Source organism: Gordionus sp. m RMFG-2023, chromosome 3, assembly GCF_954871325.1.
Source record: "Gordionus sp. m RMFG-2023 chromosome 3, tfGorSpeb1-WG-v2, whole genome shotgun sequence".
Classification (NCBI taxonomy): Eukaryota; Metazoa; Nematomorpha; class Gordioida; order Chordodea; family Parachordodidae; genus Gordionus; species Gordionus sp. m RMFG-2023.
Window position 1 is genome coordinate 21,958,644 of NC_088777.1, and position 17,681 is coordinate 21,976,324.

Sequence of the window (17,681 nt, forward strand, 5' to 3'; positions counted from 1 at the left end):
TACTATCCATAATAATATCAATAGTAATATAATATCTTTCCACAAACATCAAGACTAGAAGATAATAAATATTCATGGTATTTATTTGATATAAAGTCACTTTTAGAGTCTTTTAAACGTATAAAAAAAAATTTTGCTCTGGGTGGGGGCCCCCCCCGTAGCTACGCCACTGGTTTGTTGGTATCCTTGAGAAAATAAATCGTCATAATTATATGAAGAATTTACTTTTATATAATTAACGTTCGCCCATTTGACAAGGTCTATGACCAACGTGCTGGATAAGATAAGATTAAAATGAATTGTTAGTTTTGGTAAGTATCATTATTATTGACTGACGGCATTATGAATGACCATTAAAAATTGAACATTTCCTAGATTCAAATAAAACCTATACCCCCTAAGTACAACTGCTCGAGATGTGGCGTTTGCACAACCCAGTTATGGTTAATGAGGTTCTGCAATTATTTCAACCTAAATTTAAAAAAGTTGCTTATTTTCATTATATTACTTATAGTTATAGTTATATATAGGTATTTTTAGATATGACTTTTGGAGGGGGAGGTCATTCCAAGTATTTATTGGATTCTAATCCTGAGAATATAGTATATGGATTAGATCAAGATCCTTTAGCTTATAAAATAGCCCAAAAATTTGAAAAGGATTATAAGTAATAGTTTAAATTTTAAATGGAGCTATAAAAACTGATAGTGGTAGATTCTATGCCCTTCAAGGTAAGTTTTCTAATATTGATTCTCTACTTCCTAAAAATATTAAATATGATGGTATTTTGATTGATCTTGGTTGCTCATCAATGCAATTTGATAAAGGTGAAAGAGGGTTTTCTTTAAACAAGATTGGGCCATTAAATATGAGAATGGATAATGATAAGTTATATTTAATTTTAAATGATTACATTTGAATATAGCAACTATATAACAGCTCATGATATTGTAAATTTATTGTCAGAAATTAATATTAAAGATATTTTAATTAAATATGGTGAAGAAATGAATGCATCCTTTATAGCTAAAGCTATAATTGATGCGAGAAATTTCATGAAGATCATTGAAACTACTGTTGAATTAAGTAATATAATTCAATCAGCATTTGTTAAATTAGACACCAAAGGTAATTATATATATATATATTATCAATATTTTAAACTTTCAATAATCATATTTTTTTAAAATTTTTAATAATAGCTTCTTATAGATGCCTCTAGAAAATTGCATTGAATTTTTTAATTTGAAAATTTCAAATCATATTAGTATTTGTATGATTTGAATAATGATAAAAAATAAGAAAATTTGTTTGTTTAAAAATGGGGTTGGCATATGCTCCCCCAGAAACTATCTGTCTCTACATAGGTTTTCATGGGCTGTCCCAAGGCCTGGGCTGAGTTACAACATAAAAAAAATTCCTCGGGTTCAGGTTGTGGTGTAAAATATGTCCAAACCAAAGCCCAATCTGATAAATAAATATTAAAAATTCAAATATCTTTTCTCTATATAAATAATTATATCATCTTTTTTCAACATCAATCATACAAATTATTTTTATATAATCACAATAATTTTTAAATTCGATTGTATTTTAACTTTTTATATTTTTAACTGAATAGAATTTAAATGTATACAAATAAAATAAAATGCAACTTTATATGAATATTGGTTAGAATTTTGGAGTTAAATTTATTTTTATTTAAGGTGAGAATATGTGAATAAATACATAATTTTTAATTGTTTCTTAAATAAATTTTTTTATTTGGGCATGGACAAAATTTTAAATTAGGCCATATATTTCTGTAGATCTCAACCTACTTGTCCTCTATTAAAGAGGCACTAATTTAATAATAATATAGAATCTTGTTTAACTTATTGAGCTGATTTAGAGGATGTTATTTTTAATCTTAAAAAAAACTGGTAACAATGAAATTTATAAAAAAACTTTTTTTACATGATTAATATATGCCCTATGCATCCTCATTAACTATTCACTATTTTTAAAAATTGAATGCAGAATCATATTCAGCTCTAAGGATTCAGAGAATGTTAATATTAATTTTTAAAATTTTCATAACTTAGTGGCAGGGATCCAAATCGAAACAAATATCAGTTCGGTTAGGTAAAAATAATGATTCAGGTTGGGTTTGTAAAAAAATAAAATATTGGTTTGCTCTAACTGGTTTGAACATTTTTGTATTCAAATCTACATTCAAATTATGTATATAGAGGTATAATTTTTTTATTTCATCATAAAATAAAAAACATACATAAAACCTTCATTTTTATTAATTGCACATTATAAATAATACAAATAAATATCAATGATTAATTTTAATATTAACAATATTTATCTTTATTTACTTAAAAATTTTTATTAGACCACACAATTAATATATTTTCAAGATTTGTCTCACTCAAATTACATCTATAAAGAGATGGTATAAATTTAATTGTTGAAAAACATCTTTCCACACTAAACACTAATTTGAGTAGCTGGCACTGCCAGTATGATATCAAACAATTTACATAATTCTGGGCATCAATTACTCTGATTTCTCCAATAGTTTAAAATATTCAGTTTTATTTAACCAAGGTTCTTTAGGGAAATTAACTAAAATATTTCTAATATTCTCCGATTTTTGTAACAGTTTTTGTTTAACATCTTTTTTTAAAGAAAACTTTCTACTAAATCCTTTTCAAATGAAGATACATAAACCGGGATTGATTCACCTTCCTTTAAAATCGATAACCTTTCGGCCCGACCCTTTTAATTTCGATAAATTTTACATACTGAGAGAATATCATTAGAAAGCATCAAATCCAAAATTTTAGCTTCCTAGTATTCATAGTTTCTGAGATATCAATGGTCAAAAATGACAAAAATGACCTTTTTTATAAGCTAAAAAATAATGATTTTAAAAATATAAGTTATATGTCATTTTGTAACTCTATTAAAGACCTTTTATTATTAAGGATTTTTTTAAAATAATATTGTTGCGGTTTTTATCAGGGATGTGAACCCGGACCCTGAACCCTCTGAACCTCGTATTTTGGCTGAACCCGAACCCGGACCCGAACCCTTTTAAAAAGTGGAGGGTTCAAGGGTTCAGGGTAAAAATTTTAACATATAAATTTTTTTTTTTAAATAATGTAAAAATATTATTTTTAAAAAATAATATAAAATTTTTATAATTTTATTAATTTTTTTCGTGGAATCATTTATTTTATATTCGCGCTTTTCTTTTGATTTTCTTCCTGGACTTCATTTCATTTTATTTAGAGATTGATACCATAAATTATTTTCTAGTGTAAGTAATAATATTTTATTAAATTTATTAATATGCTTTTTGCCTAAAAAAAAGCATTCATATTCAAATGTCTGAGGAGAATTTGATGAATGCTTTAGTTGAGCTTGTTACAATAAATGGAAGACCTTTCAATATTATTAAGGATTCTGGTTTAAAAAAAATTATTGATCCTATTAGTAAGGCAATTGGAACATCAATTAACCGTTTTAAAATTAAGGACTTAGTGGTTGATGAATCGAAAAAAATACAAGCAAAAATTATAAAAGAAACAAAAAACAAATTAATTTCATTAAAAATAGATTCCGCCCAAAGATTAGGGAGAAATATTTTAGGAATAAATATACAATATATTAAAGGAAATAATATAATCTTAAGAAATTAAGCAATGAAGGAGATTAAAGAAAGTTCAACTTCTGAAAATATAAAAAGAATGATAATAGAAACTTTAAATAAATTCTATATTCCTTTAAGAAACGTTTATACCATTACTACGGATAATGGTGCTAATCTAGTCAAATCTATTAAATTATTAAATGAATGTTTATTGGACGAAATGGATGATATAGATATAAATAATGATGATAATAATTTTGAGGACGTAAGTGAATTTGACATACCGGAGGAGATAATAAAAGATTTTTCCACGAAGATATATTGTATCAGATGTGCAACCCACACACTACAATTAGCTATTAATGATTCCCTCAAAAACAATATCTTTAAAACTATAATTGATAAAGCAAGGGATGTTGCTAAATATTTAAGAACTCCTACAATTGTACGAATATTAAAATCCATGAAAAGGCAAATGGCAATATTAGATTGCACAACCCGTTGGTCCTCTATCTGTATGATGCTAGAGCGATTAATAAGTTTAAAAGATTTCTGTGATGATTTTATTATAGGATCATGTGAAATCATTATGTCAGAGGATGATTGGAATCAAATCAAAGACCTTACTAGGGTGTTGGTTCCTTTGAAAATTACTACATTACGATTGCAGTCAGAACAGTTGTGTTTATCCGATTTTTATGGCATATGGGTGAGATGTCGATTAGAATTAGAAAAATTTACAAGTTCCTTTTCATACGAAATATTAGAAAACATAAAAATACGAGAGCAACAATATTTGAAAAATAGTGTTGTGTATGCCTCAATATATTTAGATCCTCGATATCAAGTTCTATTAAGTATTGAGCAAAAGCAAATGTCAATAGACCATCTCGACGATTTATGGCATAAGCATAACTCTATTAACAATATATTGGAGGCTTCAACATCTAATGGTTGTAGCGATAGTAATGATGAAAGTAATATTGACGATCTCGAAATTTTATTATTAGATAGAGAAAAAAAAATAAAATTATCATCAGGATCAGATAGAAAGGTGAAAAAAATATCGATTGTATCTTTAATTGAAAAATTCTCAGAAGTTAAGAGAATTAATAGGGATAAAAATATTTTAACATTCTGGGAGGAAAATTCTCTAATATATCCTGAATTGTATACCTTGTCTAGATTCGTCATGGCTGTACCGGCGACACAGGTACAATAATTTATATATTATAAAGATAACTATCTATTTTAGGTCAGCGTAGAACGTGGATTTTCTTCTTTGAAATACATATTGTCTAATTTACGTGGAAATCTCAAGGATGATATTTTAGAAGATATTATGATCGTTCGATTGAATAAAATATTTAAAATTTAAATTATTTCATTTTGAATTATGAATGTGTATATATATTGAAGTATAATAAAAATGAATGAAAAAAAAGTCTTATTTTGAGTCATTATTTTTATGTTCCCTGGACCCGAACCCTGGACCCGGGTCCTTTAAAAATTTATTAAAGGACCCGAACCCGGACCCTTTTTTTTTGTTGAAGGGTTCACATCCCTGGTTTTTATTTACGTTATAAATTTTAAACATTAAAACTCCAGGTGTTTTGCTTTCCAAATTTTTTTGAATTTAATATTTTCTTATTCTCTAACTTCATATCTATTCATAAAAAAAATTTAAACTTGGGACAGCCATGGGTTTTTTTAGTTATTACGATTTAAAAAATCAAAAAATTATTTCTTTTAAAAATAGATGGCCCTCCTTTATAAAATAACATGTTTTGTTATAATTATTATTTTTTTAAACTTTTTTTCATTTTTAAACATAAATAATAAGATTTTCCAGCATTAATATCATGAAATGAGATTATTTCGCTGCGGTTATAATCATTTTTTTTATAAAAAATTTTAATTTTCGAAAAATTATTTTATAAATTTTGAAGTTATTATATATAATTAAAATTCATGAAAGATATAACCTATTTTCGGTTTTTCATTAAATTTTGTTTTTTTGACGCCATGGTAATTTCGTTTTTTTGACGCCATGGTAATTTCGTTTTGCGATAAATTATAGTTGATGGGCTAACTATTGTTAATATTATTTTTTGGTATGAAAAGTATATTTTGTGCCGCTGGATAAACAAAAAAATTTGCTGGTCCTTTAGGGTGAAGAAAATTAATTTTTACTTCATCTAATTACATTTACTTATTGTACAAATCCTAACCATCAATCGTTTTCATATGCACATGTTACATATCCTCTAATCTCATCGATTAACAGATTCTCAATCAAAAGTCACGTGGATATACTATATTCTCCACAATAAATGTCTGCGAATTTGAATAAAGATTAGTGTTGAGTTTAGTTAAACCAATCGGAAACACTGCATAAATTTTTTGTGTCCCAGGTATTGAGATAGATTTACTAAATCTCTCACTTAGCCTAATCTCTTCTTCCTCATACTCTGGTATAGTGGCATAAGAAAAATTTATACCTTTTATATGCTCTTCCGCATATTTATAAAATTGTAGTGTAATTATTTGATCAGTATAAGGTCTTTGTAAGCTTGCCTTGGCAACTAACCTTTTTACTGTGCCGCCTATGCCGTCACAGGCACTTTTACTATGTGCCGTAGGAAAAAAATGTCATTCTGCTTGAACACCAAAATCAATTTCATGGTAGCAAACATTGATAAAGTTTTTCCTATTTTTATATTGCGCTGCTGAACCATCAGAAAAGTAGTGAAATTTTTCTGGTGGAGTGTAGAATTTTTTTTTTAAATGAATCAAATGCGATTGGAACAAATGGAATGAAACAATATTATGAATTAAGGATTCCGATATTACCATATAACTTAGGTTGTTTATTTGATCTCCTATATTATAATAAATTGAGAATGGATGCAACGTAACTTGCGAAGTTGTCCGATGATAACCCTGAACTTCGTCTTGGACAATAAAGGAATAATATTCTGAAAAGCAGAGTTGTTAATCGCTACTTTTAAAAGTAGCGCGCTACCGCTATCGCTATTTGTCAAAAAAATTAGCGCGCTATCTCTACACTAATTTTTTTTTATTTTGCATATAATGTAAATGTATAAATAATATATAAAAATCAATATTTATAAATATTAAAATATAGTTAATTTTGATTATAAAAAAATTTATGTAATAAATTTTAAATATTTATAGTAATTTGTTGAATTTTAATAATAAAATCATTTCAATATTATCATCCCCAAGTCTAGAGCGACGATCAGAAAGTATCAGTTTTACTAAATAATCTCTCGACACTAGCACTTGAGGGCAAGGTAGTATTTAATTTTATATACATTTTTTTAACATAAGAAAGATTATCAAAAATACTCATTTCAGTATTTTTTGACTTAAAAAAGGAATCTAGTGGATTTTCCATTATACGCTCTTCAATTTCAAAAAAATTATTGTCGGATGTCTTCGATGTTGTAATAGGTCCTTCTTTGTTTGGGTTCAGACTATTGAGCCTAGCCATGAGCCTATCACGTTGATTTATAGCATCATGGGAATTGATGTATGGCCAGTTAAGTTTAAACTTTGAATGAATCATTGCTGTCAAGACATTATCATCACTGTAAAGGTTGGGGAATCTAAAAGTTGCAAAAATAGAGTGTTTAAAATATATCTTAATCATAACATTTTATAAATTTTTTAGCTTAAAACATAAATTATTCAGTCAAAATCAAAACAATATAAATTTTATTTACTTTCTCTCAATGCCTTTTAACATGGAGTCTACTAGAGGCTGGCATAAGATTAGATTATTAAATCTCTTTAGTTTGGTGGTTAGGATACTTAATGTGGGAACATAATACCCCATTTCCATATTATCCTCACCTTCCAAAATTTTAAGGGAAACAGCCACATATTGCATAACCTAATCATTATTAATTAAAATTACTTCTGTATACTCTTTTATAAAAGTATGCTCTTCATCATTAATATATTGGATTCCAACATGATCACATAGGAAATTCATTTCTAATCTTTTTTCCTATAGAAAAAATGCTATTAATTTTATTGCCTGGTATACAGAGTTCCATCTTGTATGGTTAGGAGTTAATAAGTATCTGCCTAATTTTTTTTAAAATAAGTCTAAGCCTTTAGCAGACTTGTTCTGCTTATTCCATAAAGTTTGACATTTATGGAAAGTGGATCTTGAAACCCTTTTAAAATCTTCATTATTTAGGGCTCCTTCAGCATCCACTGTTGCTATCAAATTAAGATTATGGCAAGAGCATCTCTGATAACTGGGTAACATTGAATTGGAGTTATTTGAAGATGTTATAGAATAAGATTAACATGTATTATAAAATAATTTAAACCTTCTTCTAAGATCTCATTAATATCAACTGCATCAACACCCATTTCCTCCTCTTCCAATACATGCTGACTAAGATTCTGTATCTCACCTTCAACATTATCCTCACCAAATATTCTATATTCATATTAAATAGAATAAATTATTCATCCAGTTTTTTATATAAATGTGTAGTGATATTTATCAAAAATGGAGTGGTAAAATCATTTGGTAGCTATTCTAAATTTTGAACCTCAGGAATTATGATGTAACTAAGTAAAAATATTTTATCAAATGAATACATTGAATTCCCTGTACTGTATATAAATTGATGGATATTAATTAATAAGAAATAAATATAGTAAAAATCTAATCAAAATAACTTAAAATAAATATTAAAAATTTATAATATAACCTGAAGGCCTTCAGGTAATTGGACCCATTATCGGTCACCATCTTGCAAACTTTATTATGAATCCTAAAAGACTTGTGGACGTCAATAATTTTATTTGCAAGTACATCGTATGTCTGGCATCCTATTATCCTTTTGAGGGCTAATGCGACAGATATTTGTTTAAAGTCCTAGGGTCTAGCCAATGGCCTGTGATTCCCAAATAAGCTCTAAAAATATTTAATCAGATTAATTTATAATTATAAATAAGTGTTTACCTTCTGTTATGTGTCCAACTATCTGCCGTGGTATATATATGAGATATCTCTGATAACTCTACTATTAAAGCATCTTTCATCACTTTAAACTTATCAGCTATTTTATTCACAAGTGACTGGCGACATAAAATAGTTGTACCAGGTGATAATGTTTTAATCATCATAGAAAATGCTGGATTATCAACCAAGGACATTGGCTGCACTGTATCAATGATAAAATCCACAATAACTTTATCAACTAATTTCTGAGAGATATGAGCATTTGTATTAATTAATTTAGTCTGAAATGACTTTTTGGATGTAGATTCTCTTGTGATAAAGTTATTTAAATGTTCTTGAATTTCTTTAAAACCATTAGCATGAACAGTCTAATAAAATAAATATTATTATTTTATGTAAAAATGATAATTTACCTTTAGGTGTTTCTTTAGGTTATAGCTACTTGATTGATTTGACGAAATATTTTTTTTACATTAAATTTGAAACCAGTTTTTGTTTTAATATTTATTTTGAAAAATTTTTGAAATCTAGGGAATGGGAATGTATTTCCATGAATATCATTTTTTTCCCTGGTATTTTCCATTTCATTAACATCATTGTCTGACTCTGCATCACTTTCAACGATTTGGATATCCATAAGCGATGCCATTTTAAATTATTAACAGGTTTTAGGTTTATAATACAAATTGAAAATATAAATTAAAAATTGAAAATATATTTCAATTTCAAAATTAAATAATAAATCATTAAAATTATAATTAATTATGGTATTATATTTAAATTTTCGTGCTTACTTCTTTAAAAAGTAGCGCGCTAAAAAATTAAATATTTACAAAAAAAGTAGCCGCTATTAGCTATAGCAACCAAAAAAAGATAGCGCGCTACTTTAACAACTCTGGAAAAGTCACAAATAATTAGATAGTGATTATTTTCTAAAATATTTTCAGTGTTGTTAAACGCTACTTTTAAAAGTAGCGCGCTATCGCTACCGCTATCGTTTTCAAATGAGTAGCTCGCTATTAGCTAGCTTTAGCTACTTTTTACGCTATTTTGATTTTTTTTAAAAATATTTTTTATGTAACTTTATTTCAACAAATAAAATATTGGTATAAAACATGACTATAATTTATTTATTATTGCACTTTAATTGTCATTAATATTACAAGTATTATTATTATCTTCACCAAATATTCTATATTTATATCATATTATAAAACAATTATAATAAATTTAAAACCTGAAAGCCTTCAGGAAATTAGACCCATTATTTGTAATCATCTTACAAACCTTGTTCTGAATTTTGTAAAACATATGGATTTCTGAAAAAATATTTGCTAGAATGTCATAAGTGACAGCCAATTATTCTTTTTAGAGCTAATGCTACAGATTTACGTTTTAGATTTTTTGGATCAATCCAATATGCGGTCACTCCTAAATAAGCTCTAAAAATATGAATATTATATTATAAATCAAAAAATAAACATTTTTACCTTCTATTGTGCGTCCAGCAATCTGCTGTTGTACAGATGTAGGAGACATCTTATAGATTTAATATTAAAGATTCTTTCATTGTTTTAAAGCTATCCAAAATTTTTGCCATCAGTGTCTGCCGGCAAAATATCTTGGTATTTGGAGAAAAAGTGTTAATCATCTTTATAAAAGAACCATTATCCACCAAGGATAATGGTTGAACAGTATCTATTATAAAGTTAATTATGACTTTGTCAGCCAATTTTTGAGATACACCTGGTGTTGATGAATCCAAATTGCTTAATTTTGTTTGAATTATATTTGATTTGGAAGTGGATGTATCTTGTTCCATTACCCCAAAACTTTTGAGATATTTTTCAATCTCTTTATAATTTGAGGTGTGAACAGTCTAAATTTATAACAGTAACACTTAGAATAAAAATTATGTAAGAGATAAGTACATAAAAATGTGAAATAACTATTTTAAAATGTTTTAAATAATTTAGATAAAATTTATGAATATATAAAAATAGATTGGTCTTTGATTTAAATTTATTTTAAAAATTAAGGATTAGCCTACAAATTGATATTAAATTTGTTTAATATATTACCTTTAAATGTTTTTTTCAAATTAAAGCTGCTTGTATGATTTGAGGATAGAATTTTGCGACACATCTTGCATCGAAACCGATATCCAGTAGTAATTTTTTCTTCAAGATTAAAGTATTTTTTGAATTTTGGGAAAGGATAATCTATATTTTTCTCATTTTCCAAAGAAATTTCGCTATCTTCAACAATCTCACACATTTTTAATAACTAGATTTATAATGTATTATTTTAAATATAAATTTCAAAATTAAATTAATTATAAGGATTATAATTTTAGATTTAATAAAAAATATATTTTAATAATTTTTAAATGTAGTTATTATGTAAAATTGAAAGTAGCGAGCTACCGCTGTAGCGCGCTATTTTATCAACACTCCTATTTTTAAGGTTATTGTGAAATGAACTTTGTTCACAAATAAATGAATGGCAATATTCATTTTATCGAAAAAATAATTAATAAATTCGTCTGAAGATTGAGAAATAGTCTCCAGAGTTGTTCTATCTACCGAAACCCACTGTTTAAACGTAACAAGAGCTATATCATTTTTTATAAATAATTTTTCGATGCGTTCTTTAAGAGTGCCGAGCCAGGACACTCGTTGCAGTCACCAAAATAACAGGTGGGTAACGGTGGATTGCAAATCACTCTGCCTATAACATCTCTATAAGTTGTTAATGTATCCTCACCATTTTTAGTCAATGTTGCTAATTCACACCTAAAATCATAAGTTTAATATTCTGGTGTATGCTACAAACGCATACACTATATGTTTCGCTAGCCCCCGCTAATATACAATTTTTTGGTCTTAAGCTAGCAAATTTCGAAAATACAATTGTTATGTTTACTCGCCTTAAAATGATTATATAATTATTTTAAATTATTAAGAACTTACTTTTTTGAGTGTTCACTCGTTCCCCCTTTTCAATGATAAATATTCTTTTTTAACTGGTAATACTCTACTAATTTCATTACTGCAAAAATTTATTTTTAACAATATCAACTGTTTTTTGATTGAGATATTTTGCAGGCTTTCCATTTGGAGTTGAAAGAATCCCCTTTCTTCTAAAATGATTTTGGAATTATATGCCATATGATATGTAGCGTTGAATGTCGTTTTTATTTTATTTGCGCTTCAATTAGGAGGCAGAATGGTCAGCAATTGATATTTTTTATTTTTAGATAAATTAGTATATTATAGTATATCACTATTGTCTTTTGTATCCGATTCTGGATTGTTAATTATTATTTCTGAAATAGCTTTTGATATTTTAGCTAGATAATTTTTTTCGGTTAGTTTTTTTTCTTAATGGAGATATTCCAATTCGTTTAAAGTTATATTGATTGTATCTATTGATGTTGATGCTGTGTTGATATTAATTACATATTCGCTATCAGAATTTATATTTTCAATATTTTTTGTGATAACCGTTTACGACATTTAACACAAATATAGTGTTCCGCCTCAATGTTGGAATATTGTGTCATCCACGTCATGACTTTACGCAGGTTCTTTTTGTAATTAAAGTGTTTAGACTCTTAAAAAGGATTTACGCATTTATATTTATACATTATAAATAATTTTAAGGAAAAATTAATATCAAAATATTTTTAAAATAAAAATTAATATTAGGGCAGGTGCATGAAAACTTGCTTTTATCTTTCAACATTAATTATTATATTTTCTTGTAAGAGATATCGGAATCTTAACTATCTTTTTAGGAAATTTAATCATTAATTATAAAAACAACTAATTTTTACAAGTTATCAATATAGTAATAAGCCTATCAAACGATCTATATAATATTTTTTCATGATAGTAATGCTGGAAAATCTTATTATTTATGTTTAAAAATGAAAAAAAGTTTGAAAAAATAATAATCTTAACAAAACACGTTATTTTATAAAGGAGCGCCATCTATTTTTGAAAAAAATATTAATTTTTTGATTTTTTAAATCGTAATAACTAAAAAACTCACGGCTGTCCCAAGTTTAAATTTTTTATGAATAGATATAAGGTTAGAGAATAAGAAAATATTAATTTCAAAAAAATTTGGAAAGCGAAACACCTGGAGTTTTCATGTTTAAAATTTATAACGTAAATAAAAATCGCAACAATATTATTTCAAAAAAATCCTTAATATTTAATAAAAGGCCTTTAATAGAGTTACAAAATGACATATAACTTATATTTTTAAAATCATTATTTTTTATCTTATCTCAATTTTAGAAAATCGTATTTTTCGAAAAAAGGTCATTTTGGCACTTTTGACCATTGATATCTCAGAAACTATGAGTACTAGGAGGCTAAAATTTTGGATTCTATGCTTTCTAATGATATTCTCTCAGCATGCAAAATTTTTTCGAAAAAAAGGTCGGGTCGAAAAGTTATCGATTTGATATGGAATTACATATCCACCATTCTTATAACATAGTAAAATTCCATGTTATACCATATTTTAATAATATGCTCTCTAGACTTGGTTTTTTTTCTTATTTTTTCTTAGTCGGAAGCACTTGATATCTCTATAATAAAAATTAAAAATATCATTAAAAAAATCTTATTATTTTTTTATGAATAGATAGAAAAATATATAAAGTAAAATAAAACTAAGAATTAAATTAAATAAAATAAATTATTAATTAAATTTATATAAGATATAATATATATTATATTTTTAAAACATAGCTTAAATATAGATATAGGCATGACAAAAGGCATTGTTGTTTAAAAGTTGTTTCTCTCTAAAATTCATAGCATCTATTATTGAACCAGCAAAGGGTGAAGTAAAATATAAATGTTTAATTTAACTTTTAGACATATGCCATAAAAATCCCCTAAGATTATCTACCCAAGTTGTAAGTTCTTGGTAGCTACTTTAATTGGTTTTAGGATATTTATCAACCCTATAATTGTGTCCCATTTCAAAGATGTAAAATAAAGTTTATGTATGATATACTGATAATTCCTCACACATATCTTTTAATTCATTCAATCTCTCTTGCATGTCATAGGTTGATAACAATCTATGATAATCCAGATCTTTTTAAGTTAAATTTTTTTAGTATGATTGATATCTATTTTGTCTCCTTAGCTTCTTGAATGAAGCACGAGCATTAATAATTATATTAGAAACTGAGCAATTTTTTAATGCATGATCTACTTAAGTTATAAGGTATGAGATGCACATCTTATATTTATAATATTATATTGGTAATCATTAAGATTGATTGTTAATTCATCAGGTACGTTTGTGTTACTAGTAGAAACATCATTCAAATTATCTATATTTTGTATTTGTTGTTCTTCATCATTTTCAGACATTTGATTTTCTTCATTAGAAGCTCGGCCCGAAATTTTTTTATAAAGTTTTTCCCGGTCTGGCCCGAACCCGATTTTTTAAAAAATTTTGCCGGCCCGGCTCGATTTATTTGAATATAGAAATTAATTTTTATGATAACTCAAAATAAACGATATATGTTATTTGGCGTCCACTTTCTATAAATAAAATCACATATTTTATTTTACATAAAAAATTCAACTTAAAATTGATAAATTTAGATATATTTTAAAAAAATTCTAAGGCCCCACCCGACCCCGCCCGAATTTTCTTAAAAAATATTGGGCCCGGCCCTACTTTGCAGATCTCTAGTCTTCATCACTATTCTCTAAAAATAATTTTACTATTATAATAATATTTGTCAGTTGTTATAGTGTATATTTGTAATGTTTTGATTTCATAATCATTTAATACTTTTATTAAAAGTATTTATTGTTATATCATAATATCTTATATATTTTAAAAGGTTATAATTTGAATATTATATTTATAATAGAATATTATAACTTTCCTACATTTAATATTATATTATCGAGGTTAATCAAATTGCATATAAATTTGATAATTATATAAAAGTATATATATGCAAAAGAATTACAAATAAAATTCATTATTGTTTTTAAACGTTAATCGATATAAATATTTATAAATATTCTGCATTGGGCCGTTCAAAAATTTCTTTAATTGCTGGTGTTCTCAAAACAATTTTTGCTTTTTGAATATTTATGAAGATTAATTCAAATAATGGACCTGTCTAGATAAGTAATACATTCATTTTTTAGAGATAGTATCTTACCATTTATTTCTTTGATTATATTTTGGTTTTAAAAGTATGAGTACATCTAGCAATTACATTCTTTGACTGTCTAATATGGGAGTGTGTTTAAATCGTTACAGTGGGTCTCTGATTAGTAAATTATGTTTATAAATAGATTTGCAAAAAATGGACTTTGAATTTGGAAATTTTATTAAGTTAAAGAAGGGATGGTGAAGTATTTAAGTTTGGATAGTACAATTTTTACCTCTGATTAATAATATTAATATTAATGATTAATTTTACACTGTAATACTTGATTTATTAATAGCTTGTTTGTATTTGATTAATATTTAGATAATAAGGTAAAAAGAACACTCTTTAAATTAGACAAACTTGGAAGAAATTCTCATGTTGCCACCAAAACATTCCAAGCACTACGAGCATTTATAAATGATGAATATAATCAGATTGAAATAGGGTTATTAAAACTTAATGATTACCTTAAAACTACTCTATCTGCTAATCATTCCTTCCACAAATTTCGATCGAGTCATTTCAAGAGGCAGATATTATCCTACAATCAACAAAATATTGTATACAACGATTTACAACCAGATGAAATATTCCCACCCTTGTTGATCGTATTATCATTTCATTCTTTGGAAGATCGTTTAGTCAAACATCGTTTTCATAATCAACAATTAAGTCAAGAAAATCAGGATAAATTAAATTACCAGCCAGAATCACATAGAAAATGGGTACCTTTCAATAAATACGTCATTGAACCTAGTAAGGACGAAGTTCATAATAATCCAAGATCTAGATCTGCCAAATTGCGTTCAGCTTATTTAGTTTGATATATTTTATATTTGTTGCAACTTTTTTTGATAATCACTGCTATTGAAATAATAACAAAATTATATTTCTCGTTCTAAATTTCTAAAATATATGAAATTGGCCATGTGCTATAATATCGGTTAATGATAGATGCTGCGTGCTGCTTATATCAAATTGGTATTTTGTTTATTTTTCATTTGGCAAATTTATTTATAATATATATTTAAAAAATTGTGATTTTTGGAAATGTCTGTGTCCTAGTCGATAAGAGTCGTTTCCAATTATATTTTAACTTTCACCTGGTGGTAAGCTTCTCTAATATATCTTTCCATTTTTTGATGTCTTATTTAATTTTTATTTGGTGATTTTAGTTTTTACTTTATGGGACCATTGAAATTTTGGCTCCACTCTGCCATTTATCCATCACTTTTAAGCTCTTAACTTTATTTCCGATCCCCATATCACCGTAGTTAATTTACTATGATTTTTTTTATATGTATTACTTTTAAACTTTCTAGTATATATATATTTTTCATCTTATCGCTTTTGGTTACCCCATCATCCTCAGCATTCCTAGCTCTATTATCTGTAAGCTAATCCTTGCTTTGGTATGTTTTTTTTAAACTATACAGGATAGTTGTACTATATTATTTTATTTAAATTAATTCTTGCAATCTTTTATATACTTAAATTTATAGGTTACCGTTGTACGTAAACGTCTTTTTTTATATTTTGTTTCCATAATAATTATTAAAAAAATATTATTGCCCTTTTTTTAAACCATTTTGAACATATTCCCATTTAAAACGAACATTTATTAAAAAATATAATTTTTACTCTAAACTTATAATTTATTTAACGAATATCAGCTGAATATTGATTAAATTATTTTAAAAAATTACAAATAAATTTTTGCTTAATTTAGTGCATAAATGGCAGGGTTGTGTATTTGACCGGCCAAATACGATTCTGTCAATGGACTGACATTTACCATCAAATACGGTCTAATTCAAATACATGTTTTTTAAGACAATATTAACTTTATTTTATATATAATTGTAAAATGAATCTATAATATTAATTCCATAATATTTTTAAATTCATTGTTATTCAATAACTAATATTTCGCTCTCCTTGGCAGATCTTGTTCAATTTATATTCAATATTATCATTTTCTATAATATTTTTTAATCAATTTTCCTGTTGTCGATGTTTTATTCCCATATATATCTTTTTTAAAATATGTATATATGGTGAATTCCATATCAAATCAACCAAAGTTTCTATCCGACCCCCTCAGAAATCCCAGTCTAGGATTTTGTACAAATATAAAGCAGTCTGGTTTACATCTACAGATTTTATTTTTAAAAAAGTACCTTTTTCTATGGCTATTTTTGGTTTTGGGTATTAGTCGAGTTTCTATCACATTTATTTATATGTCAAATTAAAGAACTATTATTAATCTATATAATAAAATTTATATTATTTCTCTTTAATTTATTTTTGCGATATTTGAAAATAAATGAAATGTATTTTGTCAAAGTACCATTTTCTCGCTTTTTAAACCCCCATCTCTTAGCGAGTAAATGGTGTAATGAAGTGTAAATTTAATTATTTTCATATTTATAGCATATATTACCAATGTACATAATTTAAAAAAATTTTGAGAGGATCTGGTTGAGACCTTTTATGGTTGATTTGATATGTAATTCACCATATATATTAAATTTACTCATGTTTATGTATATCTTCTAACTCACGATGTTTTATTTCATAAACAAAGGGATGCTCAAACTAATATTGTTAAACAACTCGTTTTGAGCCTATTTTTTAAAACGGTTAACTCAATATTTCATCCAGAAAAATATTACGCAAACCTGAAGATTTTGCTCATAGAAGGAACAAAGGTCTAGACATATATTATCTATCGAGGCTTAGGCAATATTTTTTCTGGCTAACATTAAGTTAGCCGTTTTTCTTGGCTCAAAACGAGCAGTTTAACAACACTAGCT

General features: G+C 26.3%; 1 protein-coding gene across 7 annotated transcripts; it reads left to right on the forward strand.

Annotated features, from left to right (window-relative positions):
- Positions 1-266: 266 nt before the first annotated feature.
- Positions 267-15,789, forward strand: LOC135927599 (12S rRNA N4-methylcytidine methyltransferase-like). 7 transcript variants are annotated; one of them, XM_065463696.1, is made up of 6 exons: positions 267-311; positions 376-485; positions 531-667; positions 709-888; positions 926-1,128; positions 15,187-15,787. In XM_065463696.1, the coding sequence occupies exons 2-6, from the start codon at positions 417-419 to the stop codon at positions 15,687-15,689; spliced, it is 1,092 nt and encodes a 363-aa protein (XP_065319768.1). In that variant the 5' UTR covers positions 267-311; positions 376-416; the 3' UTR covers positions 15,690-15,787. The 7 variants fall into 7 exon arrangements, with proteins under 7 accessions (XP_065319768.1, XP_065319772.1, XP_065319773.1 ...); XM_065463700.1 differs by having other exon boundaries at positions 293-311; positions 521-667; positions 15,187-15,788; XM_065463701.1 differs by lacking the exon at positions 267-311 and having other exon boundaries at positions 317-452; positions 541-667; positions 15,187-15,789.
- The last annotated feature ends 1,892 nt before the right edge of the window (positions 15,790-17,681 follow it).

What these genes read in the sequence shown, in the direction of transcription:
- LOC135927599 (XM_065463696.1), top strand. Translation starts at nt 417, where the DNA reads ATGTGGCGTTTGCACAACCCAGTTATGGTTAATGAGGTTCTGCAATTA. An exon ending in AAATTTGAAAAGGATTATAA is followed by an intron (nt 668 to 708) that starts GTAATAGTTTAA and finishes AAAAACTGATAG; the next exon opens with TGGTAGATTCTATGCCCTTC. An exon ending in ATGAGAATGGATAATGATAA is followed by an intron (nt 889 to 925) that starts GTTATATTTAAT and finishes ATTTGAATATAG; the next exon opens with CAACTATATAACAGCTCATG.